The following is a 24540-nucleotide window of genomic DNA, read 5'->3' as shown; positions in this document are numbered from 1 at the left end:
AATAGAACTTCTATGCTTGTATTAAATAAAATGAGACTTTCATTGCATAAGCACAATAAGAACCTAGTTTCAACTTTCAAAAATTACTTTTGGAGTCACATACCATTAATGTATTTATATTTAACATGTAAATTCTATAAAAATTCATATACTTCATGCAGTCTATGTTCTGTAAAGTTCACTGTCAAATTTCAAGGCTGTTTTTATCTAGGAAGTATCTTAGCCATGCTTTGTATTTCTGAAAATTAAATTAGAGAAAAACAGTTAAGTGACTACACTCCAAGAAAATTCAAAGCCAGATAAATGGTTGCTATCTTGAAGAAAGGGGGAGAATAAGAGAGATGGGAGAGGGATAGAGACAGATCTTTTTTTTTTAAATATTATCATGGGTCATACAGAAATCCCAATCTCAGATGACATACCAAAGTAGCAGAGCAAACCTTAGTGTTACTCTTAGATTTGTTGGAAAGCTGAGAAGGTAAGATCCTGGAAACAAGAGACCTTCGTTATCTTTATGGGCTTAGCACCTAACACCAAGCGTTTAATGTGGCACTCAGAGCGAACATGTTTTATGTCCCCTCTTATAAACAACAGAATGATTTCATAATAGCTTTCTGCCTAAATAAGAAATAATACTTTCTTGAGTTGTTCTCTAGACTTACACATAATCTAAAGACATTTCAAATTTAAAGACATTGAAATTCAATAACTTATCATTAAACTAAAATTTGCACTTAATGAACAAAATATCACACCTCACAATTTATGTTATGCCTCACTGTTTTAAATTTTATGTGATTCCAAATCTTTGTGAATTTACTCTTGGAACACATGCAGCTGAGTTCATGCATGTTGGGAGCTGACGACACATATATGTATATACACAGACACATAACAGAAACAGTGAAAACCACAGCAATTGTTTAGAATTTGCACAGACAATACTTTCTGGCAGTAGTATTTTGTCAATGATACTGTTTACAATTGCTGACACATGGTGATAATAAAAAGCAAAATAACATTTAGTTGACTTTCTAAGAGTTTTTAATTTTCACTAGAAAATGGACTCCCTATTATTTTACCCAACATCTACTCCAGCTATGTCACTAACACCCTATTTGTCACAGTTAATAAACACATTTAATCATGATTAAGTAAATATACAATAAAAAGTTGATACATCTTTAGAAAAGTATAAATAAAAATGCAGGTAAATGCTAAAGATTTTGACTCTCCTCTGCAATTTCTTTCCAGTTAGAAAATAGAACAGGCTTCATTGAAGAGTGAGATTTCATAATATCTTTCACATGATAAATGGGTTCAGATATTGGTTCAGGAAAAATCTAGTTGCCAGAAACCAGTGGGGAAGGACAACAGGTAGACCAATTCAGAACATGAGTGAGACCTAGAACAAAGCTGGTTTAAACAAAGACTGAGATAAAATGAAATGGCAAAGGAAAATGTTAGAAAAGTCATTGGGGTAAGTTCAAAGACTGCTCTAAAAGCAAGCCAAAGTGTCTATGTTATTTAGTACACAAGGAAGGATTACTAAAAGATTTAGCAAAGAAGTGAATAAGTTTTCTTTTAAGAAAACATACATATGTCTAGTTCTTTAATCCATTTTGAGTTGATTTTTGTGTATGGTGTGAGGTGGTGGTCAAGCTTCATTCTTTTGCATGTAGCGACCCAGTTTTCCCAGCACCATTTATTGAACAAACTTTCTTTGCTCCAATGCATAGTCTTTGCTCCTTTGTCAAAGATTAGTTGACCATAAACCTGTGGGTTTATTTCTGGATTTTCTATTCGATTCCATTGGTCTGTATGTCTGTTCTTGTTCCAATACCATGCGGTTTTGATGATTATGGCTTTGTAGTATAGTTTGAAGTCTGGGAGTCTGATGCCTCCATTCCCTTCTTTTTTTTTCAGGAGAGCTTTGGCTATTCGGGGTTTTTTGTGGATTAAAGAACTAGACATAAGACCTGAAACCATAAAATATATAGAAGGAAATATAGGCGAAACACTACGTGATTTGCACATCAAAGACATCTTTACAGACACATCACCCAAAGCTGTGATAGTGAAGGCAAAGATAAACAGCTGGGACTATATCAAATTAAAGAGCTTTTGCACAGCAAAAGAGACAATAACAAAAACAAAGAGAAACCCCACCAACTGGGAGAACATTTTTGCACCCAACACTAATGATAAAGGACTGATCACAAAAATCTGCAAAGAGCTGATGAGACTCAACAACAACAAAGAAAATAATCCAGTCAAAAAATGGGCAGAAGAGCTTAAAAGAAACTTCTCTGAAGAGGAAATGCAAATGGCCAACAGGCATATGAAAAAATGTTCAACATCACTTGTCATCAGGGAAATGCAAATCAAAACTACCATGAGATACCATCTTACACCAGTGAGAATGGCACATATTAAAAAAACTAGCAACAACAAATGTTGGCGAGGGTGTGGAGAAAAAGGAACTCTTCTGCACTGTTGGTGGGAGTGCAAACTGGTCCAACCACTGTGGAAAGCTGTGTGGAGATTTCTGGACCTACTAAACATAGAGCTTCCATATGACCCAGCAATTCCACTCCTAGGTATTTACCCAAAGGACACAGAAACATCCATTCCAAAGAACACCTGCACCCCTATGTTTATAGCAGCACTGTTTACAATAGCTAAGCTTTGGAAACAACCCAAATGCCCAAAAATAGATGACTGGATCAAGAAGATGTGGTACATATATACCATGGAATATTACTCAGCATTCAAAAAAGATAAACACATGCAATTTGCTGCAACATGGATGGCGCTGGAAGGGATCATGCTCAGCGAAATAAGCCAAAAAGAAAAAGAAAAATACCGGATGGTCTCACTCATAGCAGGAATCTAGAAAACTTAAATAAGGGACCAGGAAAATGAATAACTATAAGAAAGTGAAAATCAAAATCAACAAAAAACTATGAACCAGAGACACTTTTAGGGGGGCGGGGGCGGGAGGGGAGGGATTGGGGTCAGAATGGGGTGCTGCAATTGTATGGGGAATATAACAATAAAATTTATAAAAAAAGAAAAAAAAAAAAAAAAAAAAAAGAAAACATACATAATATAGTCTATATAATAATCCTCATAAACAAGTAACTATAATTGCTCTTAAATTTGTATTTCATAAATGGTACTTTTATCATTTGAGTGTCACCATTGAATAATACATATAATCTCTATTTCAGCCAATTACTGTATGATATCAGATTTGTGCAGATGTGAAGGCAGATTTATCTAAATAAGTTTGAAGTTTTAATGCTAGATAAGACTTAAGTTTTAATGATAGTATCCTCCAATCATTTAATAAACATAAACTTAGAGGTGAATAAGAATGGTGAAAAATAGTGATGCTTCCTCTGAATATAATAATGATTTCCATATTAATTTGTACTAAAATTCCAGTGAGAAAATATTATCTTTAATTATTCAAGGATTTTAAATCTATTTAAAAATACGAGATAACTAATCTTTTTCAATGCAAATGATACTTTATTTGTATTTTTAATTCACAAGCATAGTCCATACACACTCACACACACACACACACACACACACATATATATGAAGTCTTCATATGTGTGTATATATGTGTGCACGAGAATTCTAGTTGTACTACATACAGCTGGAGTTAAAATCTTAAACATTTTAGTGCATTCTTCTTATATACTTTCAATATTTCTTAAATTTTCACTGTCTATATTTTTATATATTTAAAGGCAGTAATAAATTTGAAAAATAGTGTCAAAAATAATGTCAATCTAATATCTATAAAGAAATTATCATGAATATAATGCCAGGGCCTAGTTTTGCTTACTGTTTTTAAACCTAGCACGAGTAGTTTCACACATTTTATTAGCTGTAAATTGTGGGACAGGAAAGAGATTTATATTGTACCTGCATTTTTTTTTAACCCGACAAATGGAAATTTAAATCCTTTAAACAAAAGAGTATCTAAATGTTCTTGCCTACCCATCTGACCAGCTTTCCCCGTCTCTCAAGGAATAAAAAGATAAAAAATAAACAAAAAATCCAGGTCAAAGATGAAAGTCACCTGCTGTCAGCAGGGAAACAAGTATAGTTTCTGGGATAATAGCTCTCAGAAATGGATTATAAGCGTTTAATGACTGAATAGTAACTCTTACAGACATCCAGAAGCATGACCTGGGATGGCAAAGTTCACTTCAGAAAGAGTTGTATTTCCCCTGCAGGGAAGTGTCAGTTGACTGACTTTGTTGACCAGCCCTCAGTCCCTGGATTTGTTTGCAAATCCACACAATCCCCCCCTGAGAACTTTAAGCCCAGAGGAGAGCTGAAAGGGAGGTAACCACTTTTGTACTAAGTTGTCACCTCCTTGCTTATTTTTTGTGAAGTTCTAAAGAACACAACCGTCTCACTAACACAACAGATTTATTATTGAGATGTCAGAATCAGCAGCTTTTAGTCACTGGTCACTTCTCTGTGCCTCTAGTCTATTTATCACAGCTTCTTTGTGGTCAGATTGCCAAAAGCCTTGTCATCCTCTACACAAAGATGCAGATGAAAGTAACAAAGAAATTAAATGTAAACAACACCAACCACATGTGTTCAATCTGGGTGGTGAGTGCTGAGGGGTCCAGATTTCTTATTCTCTGTAGCTTTTTAAGTGTGTGCAATATTTTTTTTTAATTTTAAAGTGATTAATAAAAACAGAAAAGAAAAAAAGTCAAAGATGAAACAAAACACATCTGCAATCTTTCATCAGTTTTAAAATGCAGTATTTTGAGGCATTTAATTGGTGATGGCTGCATATTATGAAAAATACTATGATTTTCTAATCATAGTACCTTCTAATGAGTAGATCAGTCACAAGAAGGTTAATGGTGATTCCATTTTCCTTTTACTGTCCCAGCAAACTCAAGCTCCTATAAATCTTACATAGACATATAGAGTAGCTACAAGCTGTCACACATGAACTTATATTGAGTGAGCCTTTTGACCTTTGGGTCACCATGCTGGGTTCATCTGTTAAACATGGTTTTTATCCATATCATCCTACTCAACAATCTCTCAGCACTTTATAAATATTGTAATTTTCACCTATATATCGGGAAACAGACACTCAGAAAATGCAATGATTGACTTTCAGTTCCTATGCTTTCAAGACTTGAAGATCAATAAAATCTCCAAGGTACTTGTGAGCATGTTATAGTCAATTAAAATATGGAGATATATTTAGAAATCTGCAACCCTACTAAAACGAGGTTAAGATGAAAGACACCAGGCTTTTCAAATCAATAAACAATAGAGAATATCACAACTTAAGCACTTTAAAAAATGGGGTTGATGCTTGGGTCAGAGGTTAGAGATTTTACTTTGCTTAAGATTTCGTTCTTTTACCCAATGCTGCCCTTATCTTTGTATAAGCAAGAGAATGGCAGTCTCTGAAACACTCTGAAAACCATAATTTATACAACATCTTCTGCACACTTCACTCCAGTTCTACTAATTAATGATAACACTTAAAGTCAGAGATTTTAGCTAGAAGTACCATTACCCACCTTCTTATGAAATGTGCCTTAAAAATGTAGTGGTAAATCAATAAGACATTTTTTCCATAATTGAAACTATTACACTGAGGTAAGCGCACAGCTTTCTATTGACCCTTTTATTAAATTTAACAAATTGGATTAGGGCAATTTAATACTTTTGAGTTTTTTATTTAGTGTCTTATATTTCAATGCATCATTCATATCTCTATATGATTTTTCACTCATAATAAGAATTGTACCTTGCAGGTGTTAAATTGTCTTAAGAAGCATTTGTATCAGGAAATCCTAGTGTTGTGGTCACAGCATATGACATTTCAGAACAACTATTCAATCTACTTCTATCTGCTGCCTCAATCTTCACAGAGTTATTTCTAGGGACAAGTTTTAAAACCTTTGTAAACTTAATAAACATGGTCTGCATGGGGCTGTGTAAAATAATAATGATAATTCAAACCCAGAATGACCTTAGTAGAAGCTTAAAACAATGATTATGAAAAGGTAGAAATGGAAAGAAAATCTGGACTAAAACCTCAAAAGTCTCATGTAAATAGATATCATGTGTATTAAAATACACTGTCATATAACATGAAGTGGTTAATTGAGGATATCTTAATACACTAAAAGAACTCATGGAAGATCGTGAAGTTATACCCACAGAATCAAAGGAGAGAATTACATGGTACTTTCATTTTTAGCCCATGTGTCTTCTTTTGCAATATGCTATATAACTAGGTTTCATGTAATTATTGTATTAAGAGTAAAAAAAAAATCACTAAAATAAATCTCCTTCATCTACTAATATGCAAGTATCTAAGTATTACAAGAAATACAACTATTGAGTATCTTAGAAAGGGGAGAGAAGAAGAAAAACAAAAAAAAAAAACTTTTTAGGGCAGGTATTGAACACAGTGATTTTTAAGGGATAAATTCTATAGAGGCTTTGAGAGCAAATTTTTTTTCTTCATAAAAAGAACTCTATTAGAGATGTTTTTAATTTGCCATTGGGAAATCAAAATGGAGAACATGTTTCTCCTAACTAGTTCAAAAACTTGTAAAGATTATTGGAAATGAGGTTTGGGTAATACACTATGGTAAAGAATTCAGTTTAGAAGATGTAACAGATTACAGTTTGCTAAATCTAAGCATGTTAAGCAGTCTTTTTCAGGTAGGACAGAGTACATTAAATTAAAAAAAAAAATGTTACAGCCAACGATATAAATCCTTGCCCAGGAATTTCTGACAGGAAAACAGATGGAAGTGAAGCAAAAGCACATCTGTAACTTGTGGGCTCTAAATCTCTCATTTAGGTTGTAAGTAACAAGCTGAAAGAAAGCATAAAAAAAAAAAAAAACCACGACTCGGTTGAGATCAATAAATACGGAAAGTGCCATCAGCCTAAAAACACAAATCTTCAAAGGCAGTAATTGTCCAAAGAGGACCATATATCAAAATAGACAATGCAAGTGGATTTGAAGCAAAGGGCTATTAATTAGACCCCCAGGCAAGTTATGTGAAAGGGCCATCCAAACTGAATTCCTGGCGTAGACAAAAGGAAATATTGCAGAACAAAATAGAACTGGCATAACCTACAGCTGGGATCTGGATTGGGCTAGCATAAGCAAACTAATGGACAATGCTTTCAGAAATGAACAGAATAGAAAAATAATGCAAAACAGCCTTGAGGTGGAAAGTCTCAAGCAACTCTCACTGAACTGCTTGATAGTTCCATACATTAAGAGTGGGTCTGGAAGGGAAACACACACACAGAGAGAGAGAGAGAGAGAGAGAGAGAGAGAGAGAGAGAGAGAGAGAGAGAGAGAGAGAGAGAGAAGAGAGAGTAATGGATATCACACAGTAATAAACATCACATAGACATAAATAATAATATCTGCAAGGACCAACTTGCCCAGCAAATAAACACAATTCTTCTCAGGGAGTTATTTCATGCTATTTCACCTGTTCATGCTAGTCAGCATTTATTACCCAGCCATGAAAATCTGTGTAGTTTACCACCTGAAAGAGCAGTCCAGGGTGTAAGTTACACTATTTAATACTTGAAAACATTAACTACTAGACAGGATCAAATAATTATAAAGTTTGGTAAGGACTTTAGAAATCATTCTAGACTAAGCACCTTATTTTTAACATGAGAAAACTGAGTGGCAGCTTAATTGGAAGGAGTAACTACTGAAAAATAATTCATTAGTAAATTGTGTTCTGCCATGTAAGAAAGATAAACATCTGAGTTTGAAAGAGATCTTTTGGATAAATGTACTTGATTTTCTGAAGCTCAATTTCTCAAAATCACCCTATGAAATAGGTTCTAAATAAATAATTTTTTAGTGCTTTTCATTGTCCGCTCATCTCTATCAAAATTGCATTGTTCAAATTTTTCACACAATTGTCTGTATGTCACTGTAAATTTTGACTATGTCCAGAAATAATATCTATGCTCAAACTACAAATATTGCTTTAAAATGAAGGCAAAATATGTCATTTTGACCTGAAAACTAATAAACTATGCTATCTCCCATTAACCTTTGATTACTAACCTAATATTCCAATAAACACAAACTGTCACTCTCTACTTCAAAGCATAGCTAGTTGATCTGGTTCCAAAAGTCTGCATGCAGGCCTTCCTGGTGGTGTAGGCTAACCCATGAAGCTATCCGCAGCCACGGCAGCATGAGTTCGATCCCCGGCCAGGGAGCACCCACATGGCGCAGCAGACCTCTCCTGACTCGCCCACTGCTTGCTCCCCTCAGCAGTGTATTTCCATTGATCTGCCTGTTCTATTCCCCACTCTGTCTCTGGTGAATCTTTTCATCCCCCGCCCCGCAACTCTGGGCTGTACCCCAGTTCTTGCATGCATAAATAAATAAATCTTTAAAAAAAAGTCTGCAAGGGCCTCCCCGGTGGCACAGCGGTTGAGCGCTGGGTTGCTAAGCTGCCCGCAGCCTCTGCAGCGCCGGTTCAATCCCCGGCCGCCAGGCAAGGGTCCCACATGGTGTGCAGACCTCTCCTGCCACCCGCTGTTCCCCTCAGCAGTGTACTTCGTCAGTCTGCCTGTTCTGTTCCCTGCTCTGGCTCTGGTGAATTCTCTCGCCCTCCCGCACTTCTGACTGTACCCAGTGCTTGTATAAAAAAAAAAAAAAAAGTCTGCATGTGTGCATTGTGTGTGTGTGTGATCTGTTGTATACAACACACTGTGGTATGACCACATATTTACATTATTTTCATGTCCATCTCTTATAATAGTTAACTGCTTGACTGCTTGAAAACAGAAATCTAAATCACTGATTTTCCAGTACCTTCTTCAGTACCTGTCATATCCAAATCCATATGATCTTATTAAAGCCTTAAATGTGCTTGATAAGGACCTCCTTGGTGGTACAGGGGTTAAAGACAGTGCTATCAAGCTACTGCCAGCCACTACAGCAAGAGTGGGATCCCTGGCTGGCCAGGGAGCAACCCACATGGCACAGCAGAGCTCTCCTGTCTCACCTGCTGCTCCCCTCCACAGTGTATTTCAGTACACCTGTCTGTTCTGCTTCCCACTCTGTCTCTGGTGAATCCTCTCATCTCCCGCACCTCTGGCTTACAACCCAGTTCTTGTATGCATAAATAAATAAATCTAAAAAAAATGCCTGATAAAATAGTCATGGAAAAGACAGATATTGTCCATTTTCTAGAATGAAAACTGAACTAGTAACAAGTACAGCAAAAATCTAACATTAGATTGGATTTCAATTTAAATTATTTCATCATTTAGGCAAAGGTTCTGCATGTTATACATCTTTACTGCCAAATCTAATAGCTGGCTTTTAATTATAATCTTAACCGACTGCATTTTGATATGTGACAATTTCTTTTTTTTGGGAAACAGATTTTGTCCTTGACTTGTTATAATATTCTTGCTCTGTTCTCCCTCAAACTATCAAACTAGGTTTTACCCAATTGCCTTTTTTACTCAATTACTAAGATTGTCCTCTGCTCTTTCTTAAACATCATCATCCCTTAGGATTCTGCCCTTGCTCTTTCATCTTGTTGTATAAATTTCCTTGGTTGATTTCAGATGCTTCCATGTCTTCAAGAGTCACCAATAAACTTCAAATTCATGAATTCAGACACTACAGAGCCTCAGGTTCATATTTTCTATTGTCCATTGTAATAGCATATCACAGAGCCATATCAAATTCTACATGCCAAATATAAAAGATAAACTTTTTGGTGTTTCTTGTTCCAAATATCAGATTCTATCTCTTTGTGATTTTCCTGATCTGTCTCATCTCCTCAAAAACCACAGTTACTAAGAATATAGGAGTCCTTGCCACAGGGCAAATATCAAAGTCTCGCGACAGAATAAAGACAAATGAAAATGTTTGTAGGCTTTAAGAGGACAAAAATTTGTTGGAAACTTTCACACACATCGTGGCATCAATATTTGCATCATCAGTCAGTCCTAGCTATAAACATAGAAGACAATAATTCTGAAGACTATTAAATTAGATGTTATCTTTTCAAGGGAACAAATCACTATTAGGCTAATATTCTACTTACTTGTTAAACTTAGTGAAGGTGAACATCTTAAGTGCTTTTTCCCATATTTGAGATTTCAAAGATGCTTTTCCTTCTGCCTAGAATATTTTTCCCCATCCTAATCATTTAATGCTTAATCATTTTGACTCTATGGTTCAAAACTTAATTCTCAGAGAGTCCTTCTATATCCAATTTAAAGCACACCCATTTTTCCTAATTCCACCCTGTGATTTTTCCATTATAGTACCTAACATACTTTCCAATTTATATTAATCTGTGTAGATTCTTGTTTAATGTATATATCACCTAGTTGGTTATGAGATCAGTGAGTACAAGTATCATGACTTTTTTAATTTCTCTGAAATTACTGATTATCACTATGTCATATACAGGGTAATTTACAATAAATGTATTTAAGTAAATGAATACTTTGGTGACTTATACTTAAATTGTAGCCACTAGTCAAATGAGACAATTTGAATTAAAGTTAGTAAAATTAAATAACAATAAAATTCAGTTCCTCAGTCATATTAATCACGTCAACACTAAAAGCCACATGGCTACTCTGTTGGTATGTGAGACAGACAATGTTCTTATCATCACTTAAAATTCCGTTGGACAACACTAACAGACACTAAACAATTAATAAAAGAATGGCAATAAAGTAAGGGCACTTAGAAAATCTACACTTATATTCTACCTCTTGAACTTACACGTATCTCTTTCTATTATCTTTAGGGAACCACCTTACCATGTATCCCAGTGACAAATATTTCTCAATCCAGGTACATCCTCAAAATTATTGCTTACTAAACCTATCAAGTCACTTGTCTACCTAAAAACATTTATACTTTCTCATTGACTATAGGATAGAGTTTAAACGCCTTAATACGAAGTTTATCTTATCTTCCAACTTACCACTCTGATCTCAAATGACATTGCTCATCATACACACTCCTGAATTCTACTTACAACAAGATTTCACTGTTCTATAAATCAAATACACTCTGTCTCAATGCTATCTGAAATGCCCACCCTCCTTTCCTCAGTGTAGTCCTTCCCTTGCAGAATTCAATGCAAGATCCACTTCCTTTGAAAACAATTTTTGAGCTTCACTCAATGCGTAGGTTTCTCAGCTCTCATTTCCATCACATTATATGATTATATGTTCATATATCCATTACCCTCTCTGTACTGTGAGGTTTTAAAGAAGAGGGAAATTAGCTTACTTTGTCTTAGTATCTAGTCTATTTTACTTTGCAAGGAGTTATATTTTGTGTGTTATTGAAATAATGAATGAATGGGTTACAAGATTAAAAAAATTAACATTTATTCTGTGAACAATTACTCATTTTTGTGTAATTTTTGCCTATTTCCCAAACCCCCTCCTCCACCAATCACTATATACTATTCAGTATAATTTTATATCTTCAAAAAATCAATAATGCAACTTTATTTTAGTAGCAGAAGCAGGGGAATCTTAAGTTGTTAAAAGATTTTCATTGAGTTGAAAGTTATCAGTTGAAAATGAAAACGAATAGCAAGAACATAAAAGTCTAAGTATTACCAAATAAATAGATATTATGAAACTATCCTGGTGGAAAAAAATAGCATAAAGGACCCCATGCTGTTAAAAAGCTTCATGAACTCAATAGAATACAGAGTCAACTCTTAATTCTAACATCATCTCTTCCTTCTTGGATCTTTGCTTATATCTATTTATAGATCTTGCTTCATAGCATAGACATACATCTGTTATTATTTGTGGAAATAGAAAAACAATATTATAATAACCTCATGGGGGTAAAAACTGAAACAACAGAGGAATAATATGTTCCAAATCATGTCAGAAGAACCATTTTTCTGTGAAAATATTAGAACAGCAAAAACACTGATGCTGAGTAGCTGCTTTTTTAAATTAAACTTTGCAGAACCTAACAAATTTTTTAGATATTTTGAGTTATTTTTAATCCTGTCGGTGAAATCTCCAGTTCGAAGTACACATTTTTGTCTTGCTGCAATTTCATCCTAAACTGCTAAGTTAGAAACACGGGCAGAGCTACAAGTAAGAAATTAAAAAAACATTTAGTAATCATTTGGTTAATGCGCAGTGCATAGTAGGAAGATGTAGATACACTTATAAAGATACTGCTCATTTAAAATAGAGACCACATAAAGAAATACACTATGTGAGAAGAACATGTATTCCATCTTTTTGTAAAGAGAAAATTCATCCATCACATTTCCTTATTTGATCTTACAATTTGTTAGCTTTTTATCCAAAGACAATAGTGTGACAAAATCTTGTTGTGTGGTCTCAAAGGTTTTTTGTTTTGTCTGGTTTTGTTTTGGTGGGAAGATACATGTACTACAATTCTCTCTGTCTTTTCAGTTCTATGGAATTGGTCATAATTCAGTTAAAATATCCCATGGCCAATATTTAAATTTAGATTATACATTTAATATAGAAATTTATAAATGGAAAAATGGAATTTTTCCTAAACAAACTTCTTCGCCTCTAAAATCAACTTTTAGTCTATGTACACAAGGGTTAAAAACATTGCTTTGTTATTAATGAATATCAAATCAATTAGGCCTATCAAGAAATAAGTACTGAACAAGCACAAAAAAACACACATTTGTTATATTTGCTCATCAGACACTGACTCTTGAAATACAAGATGTAAATCTTCTATGACATATTTAATGTAGCTCATATATACAAATTATGTCAATCCCCAGCACAGCTTTTCAGCACTGGGAGACTGTTGTTAGAAGGCATGCTTCAGTACACTAACACACCAGCAGGACTTCCAGCAAGGGCCATTCATCTCTAGGCAAGAGGCTTCCCAAGGATTCACTGTGAATTCTCAGTCTCAGAAAGAATGAGGATGCTTTTTAGAGAATCTGTCCCCTGGGGGTGAAGGGATCAGAGCAAAACAGTATTACCAGCCAGGACACTACGTAAAGAATGATCTGTGCTCACAGGTTGGCCTCAATCTAAAGTCATGTTTTCATTAGCACTTTTAAAGGCAATGACAGTTTGTATTTCTGGCCAAGGAAGTGTTCAAACGCCTGAGGGCCCAGATTGAGACAAAAAAAGTGATAGGTTCAGATGGAAGAAAATGAAAAGTTTGCACAAGACCAAAGAAACCTTCCCACAGAGAGTATTTATTAACTTAACAATTCTTCCTCTTAATAACTAAAGGTGTCTGTCTATTTAAGTAAAGCTAATTCCATATAGATAAATTCAGTTAAAAATACATATAACCTGAAGTCAAGAGTATGTTTTCAGCAATAGTAGTGTTCTGTAAATTCCATAAATATATAGTATAAAATATAAATTCTTATATCCACTCACATGAAAGTTTGATGCCATAAAATGAAACTGTTTCATTGTTTCTGTGTTTGTGTTTTCTTGTTGTTTATATAAAATGGCAATATTAAAAAATGAATTTGTGCTCTTTAAAATAAATACTTTGCATATCAGTATATTTGATATTTTCCCTTTGTTCAAATTTTTCTGACTCTAATCTCTATTAATGCTCTAGAAAATTTGTGCATGATAATGTTATAACCATATTTTCAGCTTATTTCATCCATGTGACTATATATAATTTCACACGCATGATGTGCATTTCCTAAAAATACACATGTGATTCTGTTAATGTTTGTTACTCTGGTTATTATTTTGTTACTTTCAATCTTTTTTTTTTTTTTAGATTTGTTTATTTATTTATACAAGCACTGGGTACAGTCAGAAGCATAGGAGGGTGAGAGAATTCACCAGAGCCAGAGCCGGGAGCAGAACAGGCAGAAGAACTGAAGTACACTGCTGAGAGGAGCAGCGGGCAGCAGGAGAGGTCTGCGCTCCATGTGGGACCATCACCCGGTGACCGGGGATCGAACCGGCGCTGCAGAGGCTGCAGGCAGCTTCGCAGCCCAGTGCTCAACCACTGCGCCACCAGGGAGGACCTATTTTGTTACTTTCAATATCAAGATGAGGTTATTGAATTATACCAACATGGATGAGGACAAAGTGGTGAGCTAACTTCAAATAGCGATAAATGGTGAGAGGATGGCCTGTTAATAATAGAAACAAGCTGCCCAAGAGATATAACTACCTACTCACATTGGGTTGCAGACAAACATTGAAAAAGTAAACTGGAATATTAGAAAAATATGAACCTTTTTTTTTCTTTTTCTTTTTACTTTCAGTCATCAAAAAAAAAATACACAGACTGTAACATGAATATATCCTACCACTTATAAATTATGGACTTTAACTTTTAATTCAATGTTGCATGGTTAATTGTTCATATGTACATGTCTTAAGCAAAATAAATATATCTTGCCTTGCAGACTCTTCCAACTCGAGAAAGTATGGTCTTGTCAGAAGTACTGCCTTCTTGGGATGACTCACGAAAGAAGAAATATATTTTATCATCATCTGGATTATAAGTGTCTGGTATTGGGTAAGTTCCAATAAATTTTGCTCCTGTTTAAAAGAAAAGAGAGTCTAAATTAAAACAATAAAATAATTTAGCCACAGCAATACTGGTATCTTTTGTATGTAAAATGATTATCAGCAGAAAAAAAACCAAAACAAAAAAACATGAGATGAGGAAAATGAGACATACACAATTAAATACAACACAATGCAAGTGAGGGGCAAGATGGAAAGGGGGTACAATGGACTGGAGTGAATTATGGGGACTTTTGTGCTAAATGTAGTATGGTAACATATATCTAAAGAGGTGTGAACCGGTACCTCTGAATCATATATGGTGATGTAAATCAACTTTACCTCAATTAAAAAAAATAATAAGACAATAAAAAAGTGAAGTCATTCTAAATGTACTGGAATGAAGTCAGTAATACATGTTAAGTGGAAAGGTATTTGAAATACAATTAATCCCTTTGCATTACATCAATGACAAGTCAGTTGGGGTTACTAATCTCTGCTTTAAAAAGTATTGGGTATTTAAGTTTTGGTTTTATATGATTAAGAACTAACCACAAAACCAATCTGTAGCTGGGTGATACTAGTTCAGAAATAATCCTTCTGATTAAATTAAAGATGACACAGAGAGAGAGTGGTTATTGAGGAATGATGGAAGAGTCTCATTTAAGCAGGAAATGTGAAATAGCTGGAAGGGAGTATAGCAGGATTTAAGAAGCAGCAGCAGGAGAAAAGAAAACATTTCAAAAATAAGTAAGCTGGTGGTGAAAAAGATCAACACTGACTTTTAATCCAGAGCCCTGATTGCTTTGTACCCCCCAAAGTACTGAAAATCGTCCCCCTGCAATTTCATTGCAGTTGGTGAACAGCCCAGTAAATAAGACTTTACAATAGCCTTCTTAACAGACACAGTTAATGTTTGATTCCAAATGAGGGGTAGTTTAGTCTTCACCATGCCAGCCTCTGCGGATCAGCCTTGGGACTCCCACCCAATTTCTCCTCTGCTGAAACAAGAAGCATTCAGAGGAAAAGAGATACAGGAAATACACGCATGGACTTTCCTCCTCTTTGTTCTTCATTATACACTGTTTTTCCTCTGAGACTTAGAACTCTAGTGGATTCATATGATCTTGTAACCTCACCTTGATAAGGTCCTAGATTATATCAAAATTAAGTTTTAGCAAGCCACATATGGTTCTGTTCTGAATTGTTGATAAATCACAAACACTTGGCTTTGAATCCCTGAGCAAAGTAACAAACTTCATAGTTGCAAATACATTTTTTATTTAAATATATAGTCTTTTATTTCAAAAAAATGTGGAAACAAAATTTCCATGGCATTGGGATTTCAACAATTTCATGAAAACAAAGAATCTATTCAATTACTATGTTCAAGGCACTTTTAGAACAACTAAAATTGCTAGGATAAAAGAATACAAAAATGAATAAGAACTGACTGCACTGCAAATAACTCATAGTCTGGATCAACATATGGCTAAGATGTGGCTGAGAAGAAGGCCCAGTCTTGATGTTTCCAGTGACTTGAAAGGAGATGACAACAAAGAGTAGAGAAAAAGACAACCAACTGTGGACTCCCACAGACAAAGACAGGGCTTTAATAATAATCTATAGAAGTTTAAAAAATTTACATATCTTAACTCCAATGTTGCCAAGCTGGATGGAAACCTCCATCTGTATGTCATGTGTATATTAAAAATACAGAAATACATAAATAAATAGATAAAATCACATAAAAGGAACTGTAGTTGGTTCTTATAAGCATCTGAGTTTGAGTAACTGACAAAGAACTATCATTTCATATATGAGATAAGGCACATGGATAGAACCCATTAATCTAAGGTTAATGTTGCAGATGTATAAATGGACAGGGCCAATAAGGACTGAAAATATAAATTCTTATTTGATTAGGGTAGAATACAAGAGGCATACAACTGAACCTATACAGAAAGCATAGGAATATGATTGGCTTGTTTTAATAAAAATGTGAGCTTAACACAAGTAAAGTTTATCATAGCACTTATATTTAAGTCCAAGTAACACATACAGCATGAACAATATAATATCCCATCAGATTTACTTAATAATTGAGGTGAATTATAAATTACAAAGTAACATAGTGGTACAAAAATAATACTAAGAGAAAATGAGGTCTACCTAGAGAGAGAAAATGAGGTCTTGGAGATTTGAAACAGAAAATCATCACAGATACAAGGAATAGTAGTATGAGGGAGAGAGATGCGGATATTCAGATACTTGGATAGAAGTGGTTACATGAAATGATTGTTTGATCTTGTTTACAGAGTTCAACAAATGAAACAAAATTCTGCAATAGGGGAAAAAATACACATGGTCTAACAGGAGTACAAAAAAGAAGGGATGAATAGTCTCCTGTTGCAGAGATACATAGAACCACCCACTACTTCTATGCAAAATATTACCCAGGTGTTGCCAGATATTGCCATTGGAATAGTTAAACATTGGAGTTGACAGCATTCTATATTCAAAGAATTTTATTATGATGCCAATGGGGGAATACAGTACTTTTCAAGTTTTTTCCTTACTTTTGAACTAATGTATAACAGATGATCTTACTGTATTTTTTCAGTGATTATTTGCTTTACTGGACTTTTTATTATTTTTAAATAATTATTTAATTTATTTATGCATACAAGAGCTGGGGTGTATGCCAGAGGTGTGGGAGTGGGGGTTGAGAGGATTCACCAGAGACAGAATGGGTAGCAGAACAGGCTTATCTGCTGAAATACACTGCTGAGAGGAGCAGCAGGTGAGACAGAAGAGGTCTGCTGCTCCATATGGGTTCGCTCCCTAGCTGGAGATCGAACTTTTGCTGCAGCGGCTGCCAATAGCTTCATATTGCTAAAATTTAACCCCTTGCGCCACCTGAGAGACTCTACTGGACTCTTTTAAAGGTTGGATCTTTTTCAAGTACTGTAAGGAAATTATTTTGGAATACTGTAAAAAAAAATTACATGATGGAGCCCTTTCAGTCAAATGTTTATTACATGAAAAAAATCTAATTATGAAAAAAGAGATAGGATCAAATAGTACTCTATTCTGTGATTTAAATAATAAGTATACTTACAGTTAAAAATAAATACAAGTATCAAGAACATAGGGCTCCTTTCTTGCAGATTCAATTGAAGTCCTGTTTTAGGAATTTGGTGTTAGTATTTTTTGATAGAAACACTTTCCTGAGTTGCTGCCAACTTTGGGTAAATATAGGTATCATTTGATCAGTATATGACATGCATAGTTGCTGAATTAAGTAATTTAAAATCATACCAATAGACACCTGGGCTTTATTAGAGACTTTCCCCCTGTGGCATTTGAAACACATGCCCTAATAGAGATGGAGTTTGAAATCATGTATTTTCACAAATGTACTTGCAGCACGACAACTAGCACCACCGCCAGTCAAATGAAAAAGGCATAAAAGTGGCCACAGTGCATGTCATCTGCACACTCCCTGAGAACCTCTTCACCTAGGGAGCACACCTATCTTGTGACCTGAACACCTAGTCAGCTCCTCCGTTCCTTTCATTCCTGTAGTGTCTCTTTCTACCACTTCTGAAAATGTTGTGCTGTTTGTGTAGAAGGAGAATTTATAGGCAACAGAGCACTCAAGGAGAGCATTCAGTAAAAACTGCCTCCATATGTTAAAAATAAAAATTTCAAACAAAATTTCTCATTTACTCCAGGAAATTAAACAAAAACATATGCATACGAGGCGTCCTTGTTTTAATTTTCCAAATGGTTGTACTTTTTAGTTGTGACTTAAGGTTCTCACCAAAAAGTCCAGTATGCTTGAGTAACCACTCTGACTTGTATCTTTATTTCTAATTCCAGATACAGTCTAAGATTAAGTTGACAAACTGTGCAACCATCTAAGTTTTCCTCTAGAATGCCCCATCACATTTTGTCTTTGGAGGGAGGAAATGTTATGTTGTGAACAAATAAATTAGGACGTATAAATTTTTTTTTAAAAAGAGTTTAGCCTTTCCTACCGACTCCACTAGCTAACTTTAAGTGATTTTGAAATAACTTGTTCCAATTTAAGTTACATTACTTATTTTAAACTTAATCTTTTCAATGTCAATTAAAACACATTCTCAGTAAAGAAAAAAAAATGTCTTTGTGAGTTTTCATCCTTTTAGAAGGTACTTAATAGATGGAGTAGTTTTTCAAAGAAGGAGTCAGGACTCATAATTGTTAAGTTGTTTAGATCTAGATCAGTCAAAGATCTAGAAAAATTGTGACAAGGAACCTTGCTTGGACTGGCAGAGGCTAGTTGATTTCACTCTGGTTAATTCTAGGCAGGGAAAAGAACAACAAAATGACATAAATATAAGCATTGAAGGTTTTAATCTCCCTGTTTGGTTCAGTGATAAAAATGGACTCAAAAGATTCATGTAGGATCAATATAAAGGTTTATTATTTAAAATCTGCATCTTAACAGCTAAATACTCATAAATTTAACTTAATTTTATACCTCACTTAATTTAAACAAAATCAATTTACATTTATAGGAATTTAGTTCATTACAGCATGTAAAAAGTAGTATTTAGGAATTGAAAAGGAAAACACAGAAAGCCAAATTTAACCAAAAAATTAATCAAACTGATCAGAAATGAGTAATATAATAATAGAAGAATGTGGAGAAACTATTCATTAACACTGACCCCCCCATTACCTGAAGTACAAGATACCTGTTAGTTCTTTCAACCTGACAACAATTTTATAGAATCCAGGGGTAAGTTTCACATCTACATGCTAAAAGAGTAGTAAAGATTTACATGTGTTGTATCGTGTGATTGTGAAAAGTTGTAGATAATTAGTAGATATGTATACTTTATACTAGTTCTGTTCAATAGGAATTTCTGTGGTGATGATCAAGTTCTGTATCTGTGCCACCCAATATCGTAGCCCACAGTTCATATTATTAATGAGAACTTGAGCAACTATCTAGTGACTCCCATGCTGGACAGTGCAGCCATAGAGTGAGAGACCCGTGTCAGTAACTGTGCTGTATCAGGTCCACTATTAAGGAAAAAACAGAACCTTTATTCTCAAAACTGCCATCAAAATGACAATCAAGTTACCTGTCAGGAGATACGATATGTTACTCTTTTCAGAAGATGGAAGTGATGGAAGTTTGCACTTGGCTCATAGGAGACCTGGATATGCCCCTTCTTCATGCTGACTCTCAATTTGTGGAGTATGAGGTTGAATAAGATCATGTTTAAGATAACATTCATTCCCAATAATCACCACGCTTCCTCTAATGGTCACTGTATCTTGTTCTCCCACAATCCTGGCCAGACCTCCATCTTTTGATGCTGGGCTGACTATATCTGGGAAATGTCCACTTCACAGAATGGAAGACAAAAAAGCTCCTTAAGCAAGCCAATCTTTTCCTTTAGCATGGCAAGTGTTTACTCATTATGTGACAAACACATGGTTTCTATAATTTCTGACACATTCTGCCCTAGTTTCCATGGACTGAGAATTTCCTGTCTGATTGGCTCTCTTGAAGCATTGTGCTCTTTAATTCTGGTCTGTCAGTCTCTCAGCAAATGTCTGACAATATACTCACATGACCCTGATTCGAGCTAGAGTACTATGTCTTCTGCATCATTTGCTTAATCCTACTTTCTCTACTTGTCTTTGCCCTGCTACCAGACCCACATTCTCAATATGTTGTTTCCCAACATGGCTTGGAGACATGGACCTTACTTGTAACAAGTCTACTAAAGCAGGGGTTATGCAGTCAAGAGTAGAATTTAGGTTGCATCACATAATGGAAAGAATAAAGTATCAAGAGCTAGATAAACATATTTGAGTTTTAATCTCATTTCTAGTAGTTCTCTAACACTGGGCTATCGACCAAGTATAAAATGGAAATAGTAATTCTCTCAGGATTATGCCAATGTGCAAAATAATACTTTAGAGGTGCTTAATACAATGACTCACATGGATACTACATAAAATAAATCTGAAACATTTCAGACCAGGGAGAGCAGAATTAATGAACAACAAATAAAAAAGTGGTAATAAATCAGAGACAGTGTAAAGAAGACCTATACAAAGATGATGGTCATAAAAAAATAAGTTCAACATGTATTCTTAAGGAAGTATAGACTCTTACAGATAATTTAAAGAGGAATAACAGAGGAAGAAATTAAAAAAGAACTTCAAGGTAACTTGGTGGGTGGAGCTATGAAGATTTTGAATAAATGTCAGGAAAACAATATTATTTGCTGGATAGAAGGGGAAAACAAAATTACTTAAAGTTAGTCTTATAGGATTTTAAATTTTAGATTCAATTATCCATATCTGTATATTTTTGAAGAAACTCAAGCAAAGCATCACTAAACACTTGTAAAAATCACAGAACATATTAGTGAAACAATTAAGGTGAAGATTTATTTAGGTATCTTTATTCTCATATTAACAAACTAGTTGATTTTACACTGAGATGAAATATAAGAAATCAAATTATATTTTTAGGAGCACTTACAGGAAAAAGTTGGAAATACAGTTTTAGGGAAACAAGAAACAGCTTAAACTATTAGGATGGATGAGCTCAGAATTATGAAGTGGAAAAAGAGAGAAGAAAAAAGGTGGTCAGTAGGTAAAATCACTAAATCGATGTCAGAAACTCACAGAACATTCAGGGTTTTCATGTTTGCTTGTATTCAATCCATTGAGATTTGTGCTATGTGTCCATTTCTTTCTTTTTATCTACTCACTTTAATTGCAAAGTTTTCCCAGCATCAAAAATCTTCCCTTAAACCTGTCCTCATATTACTGGATTTTTCTATTCCCAAACAAATACCTTCTATTTCAATATTCATTGCTGTATATACTCGTGTCCACCTCCACTGCAACCACCTTTGTTTTTGAGCAAAGGCTTCTTACCATTATAAAAACAAATACCTGATTCCCTGATTATTAATAGATAACTTTACATTAGTTTCAGGACAATATTGCCAACTTTCCAGTCTCATCTTCCACTGTCTCCTCATGCTCCAGTCATCTGTTGAAATCAGCAAGCTTCCCACATAAACTTTGCAGGGTGGGTGGGTAGTAGAGTATGAGGTATATACCATTGGTCTTCAAATGTTGTTGGCTAAGAGAATGTTAAATTAACTCAAAGGCTTCCTACTTTGTAATGTACATCATGTAGCACTAAGAACAGCATGCTATGCAGATAATAGTTGAATAAATATTCCCTACATTTATTATTTTAGCAATTCTGCAGACTTGTTTGTGAATGTGTCACAGATAAGGAAATAACAGAACACTCTATTGACATGAAGAGAGCGGCCATATGATATTTACCATTCCAAGATTGGGAAATACAATCTATACTTCATTTTAAAGCCATAAGTATATCTTGTTATAGATAAGTAAGCTTTTTCTTGATAAAATATATGGAGCCAAGCATTTCTACAAAAAACTTCGTAGTACATAGCCTTGCTGGCAGGAGTGTGAAGAAATAAACACATAGGTGGGGATATTTGTTTTCCCTAACAGAATTCTCTTTTGGTCAATGGATATCACACTGTTGTGTAAAAAGAGTTATCTCGAAGCTTTTAGTTAAGAAATGTTTTAAAGTATTTTCACCTTGTTTATGTTGTCATTACTTAAATACTGAGATAAGAGAGCCCCTAGAAAGTCTCTACCTGTGTCATCTTCACTAAGGCCCAGTTTGTATAGTGGGAATGAGAAATACTACCTGCTTGCTTGAATAGCTGTATTATGTCACTCTGCCTTGCAGTGGAATGAAATCATGTGTTCATAAGAAATTAACATGATTTGAAAATCATAAAAAATTATGACTTGTAGTAAGGCAGTGGGGTAAAAATGGAAAAAGAAGTTGCCAATTTTTCTTGAATTAGATAAATTAATTTAGGAGGTGCTTCTTTGTTTTAATTTCAGATACCATATGATTCCCAAACAAAAAAGTAATCAACAAGTTAAATGTAAAATGTAAAATTATTTTAAATGTAAAATTTTAAAATGTATTAAATCAAACATAAATTAGCTTTAAGCAAAAGATGTTAATTTTACAATCTAACTACTTTCCATTGGGTTTCTAAACAGTATTTGACTTAGGCATAGAAACAGTCTGCAGGAGAAAGATTACAGGCTTGAATCCACCTGCAACAGATAAGTTGTACAATAAAACCGGGACTAAATTACTCAATTTCACCTCTCCTTCAGTTTACTCATCTTTACAAAACACATAATAATAAATATACCTCATATACAACCTAGAACAATGTCATTGACAATAGCACACAAGCAATAAATTTCAGCTACTATTGTTTTATGAACTTTGGTCTCTGGAGACTTGCCTAACTTACTGGGGAAATATTTCAAATATGCTTTATAATTTGAATTAAATCACCTATCCCCAAACACATAGGATGACTAATAATGAAGTTTCTTATCTATCAAAAAGCAAAACAATCAAAAAATGAGAAAATCACTAACCATTGAGCCAGTAGTGCTCTGAAATGTCAGTTCTGATGTAATGGTGGTCATGAGTAGGCCCGAGGGAACGTGTGAATGCAGTATCTTTGCCAAGGAAATCAGAAGCTGTTCCAGAGTAGAGGTACTCATCTGGGGAAGAGAAAAGAACACAGAGGACTTCTAAAGGTGCAGCCATAGATATGATTTACAATACACTAATTTCACAGCATGAGACCAAAGATGTTTATTGCTTCACATCAGAATATATTGTTTCATAACTTTGATACACAGATTTTGAAATATTTGCATAGTTGAAGAAAATATAATTCAATTAACTTTGGTAAACTGATGCTAGATTTGAAGAAAAAAAAAATACCCAAGTCTTCTGAAATAATAATTGCACATGCATTAGCTTCTATAAACTCTTCTTTCTTCCCTTCTCCTCACATATAATTCAAGTCTGCATCATAAGTAAAAGTTCTTTGTGGCAACACACACACACATACACATACACACACACAAATATTACAAAGTAAGAGCCATAATGAAGAATGAATTGTGTAATTAGTATTTACTTAACCGAAACAGCCTCAGTGACCACAACTTTTCTTTGCCTAACCTTTGCTGAAAGGGAGCTTTCAGCACTGAAGTCATTCTTTGTAATTATAACATGCTGCATTCCTTGTAGCTAATCATGTCTCTAATAGTTCTGATAAACAGGAATTCCTGACTGAAAAGGGAAAGATGTTGCCATTACTGCATACCATACTTCTCTGTCTGTTAATTTATGTCAAGTGAATATTCATGTTTTACAAGAGAAGGGAAGAGGAAAGCAGAGAACAAAACAGAACAGTAGGGCAGGAGAAGGAGTCTGGGTCAAAAAAAAAGAGGGTGAAAAGATGGAACAATCAAGGGAAGGAAGAAGAAGGAGGGAGGGATAGGAGAGAGAGAATGGAGAGATGAAAGAGGAGAGGAAAAGAAAAAGTCTGAGGGGTGGATGAGAGGGGGAGCAAGGATCAATCTTCTCCCATGTGAATCAGAATATTGGAGGTGGGAGTGGTAGGGTTGTGGCAAGGATAAGGTGTCCCCATGTAACAGTGTAGTCTTAAAAAGGAAGGTTTCATGTTCCCTGCCCAACCTAATGAAGAGCGGAGCTCAGCAGCTAGGCGAGGTTAAAAATCAGCTAGGAGAGGCAAAGCCTTGGAGGAAGTATATGGAGCAAAGAGCCACGTGAAGGGCTCCCATTTTCTTCTCAGCTTTGGACTTGCAACAGGGCCTTGGGGGAAACAGAAGGAGACAGATGGAGTAGAGACATGTAGAAACACTTGGAAGAGATGGTGACAGACCCTTGGGGAGGCTGACAATGGCAGTCATTACCTTGATTTGTATTCTTATTTTGCTCTTTCCACCCCAAACTCACCTGGCTCTTTCTGCACCTTTCCT

General features: G+C 34.8%; 1 protein-coding gene across 1 annotated transcript in view; it reads right to left on the bottom strand.

Moving 5' to 3' along the window:
• SEMA3D (semaphorin 3D) overlaps window positions 1-24540 on the bottom strand; it is a gene marked incomplete at both ends in the record, with an annotated part of 115426 nt that overhangs the window by 40528 nt on the left and 50358 nt on the right. The window contains 2 exons of the mRNA XM_084229319.1: window positions 14471-14613; window positions 23119-23247. Of these exons, the coding sequence (XP_084085445.1) occupies window positions 14471-14613; window positions 23119-23247 (272 nt within the window). The remainder of the gene's footprint in view (window positions 1-14470; window positions 14614-23118; window positions 23248-24540) is intronic.

This window comes from Talpa europaea (genome assembly GCF_964194135.1).
Source record: "Talpa europaea genome assembly, chromosome: 3".
Classification (NCBI taxonomy): domain Eukaryota; kingdom Metazoa; phylum Chordata; class Mammalia; order Eulipotyphla; family Talpidae; genus Talpa; species Talpa europaea.
The sequence above is the reverse complement of the archived record's forward strand: the minus strand, read 5'-3'. Positions and strand labels throughout refer to the sequence as shown.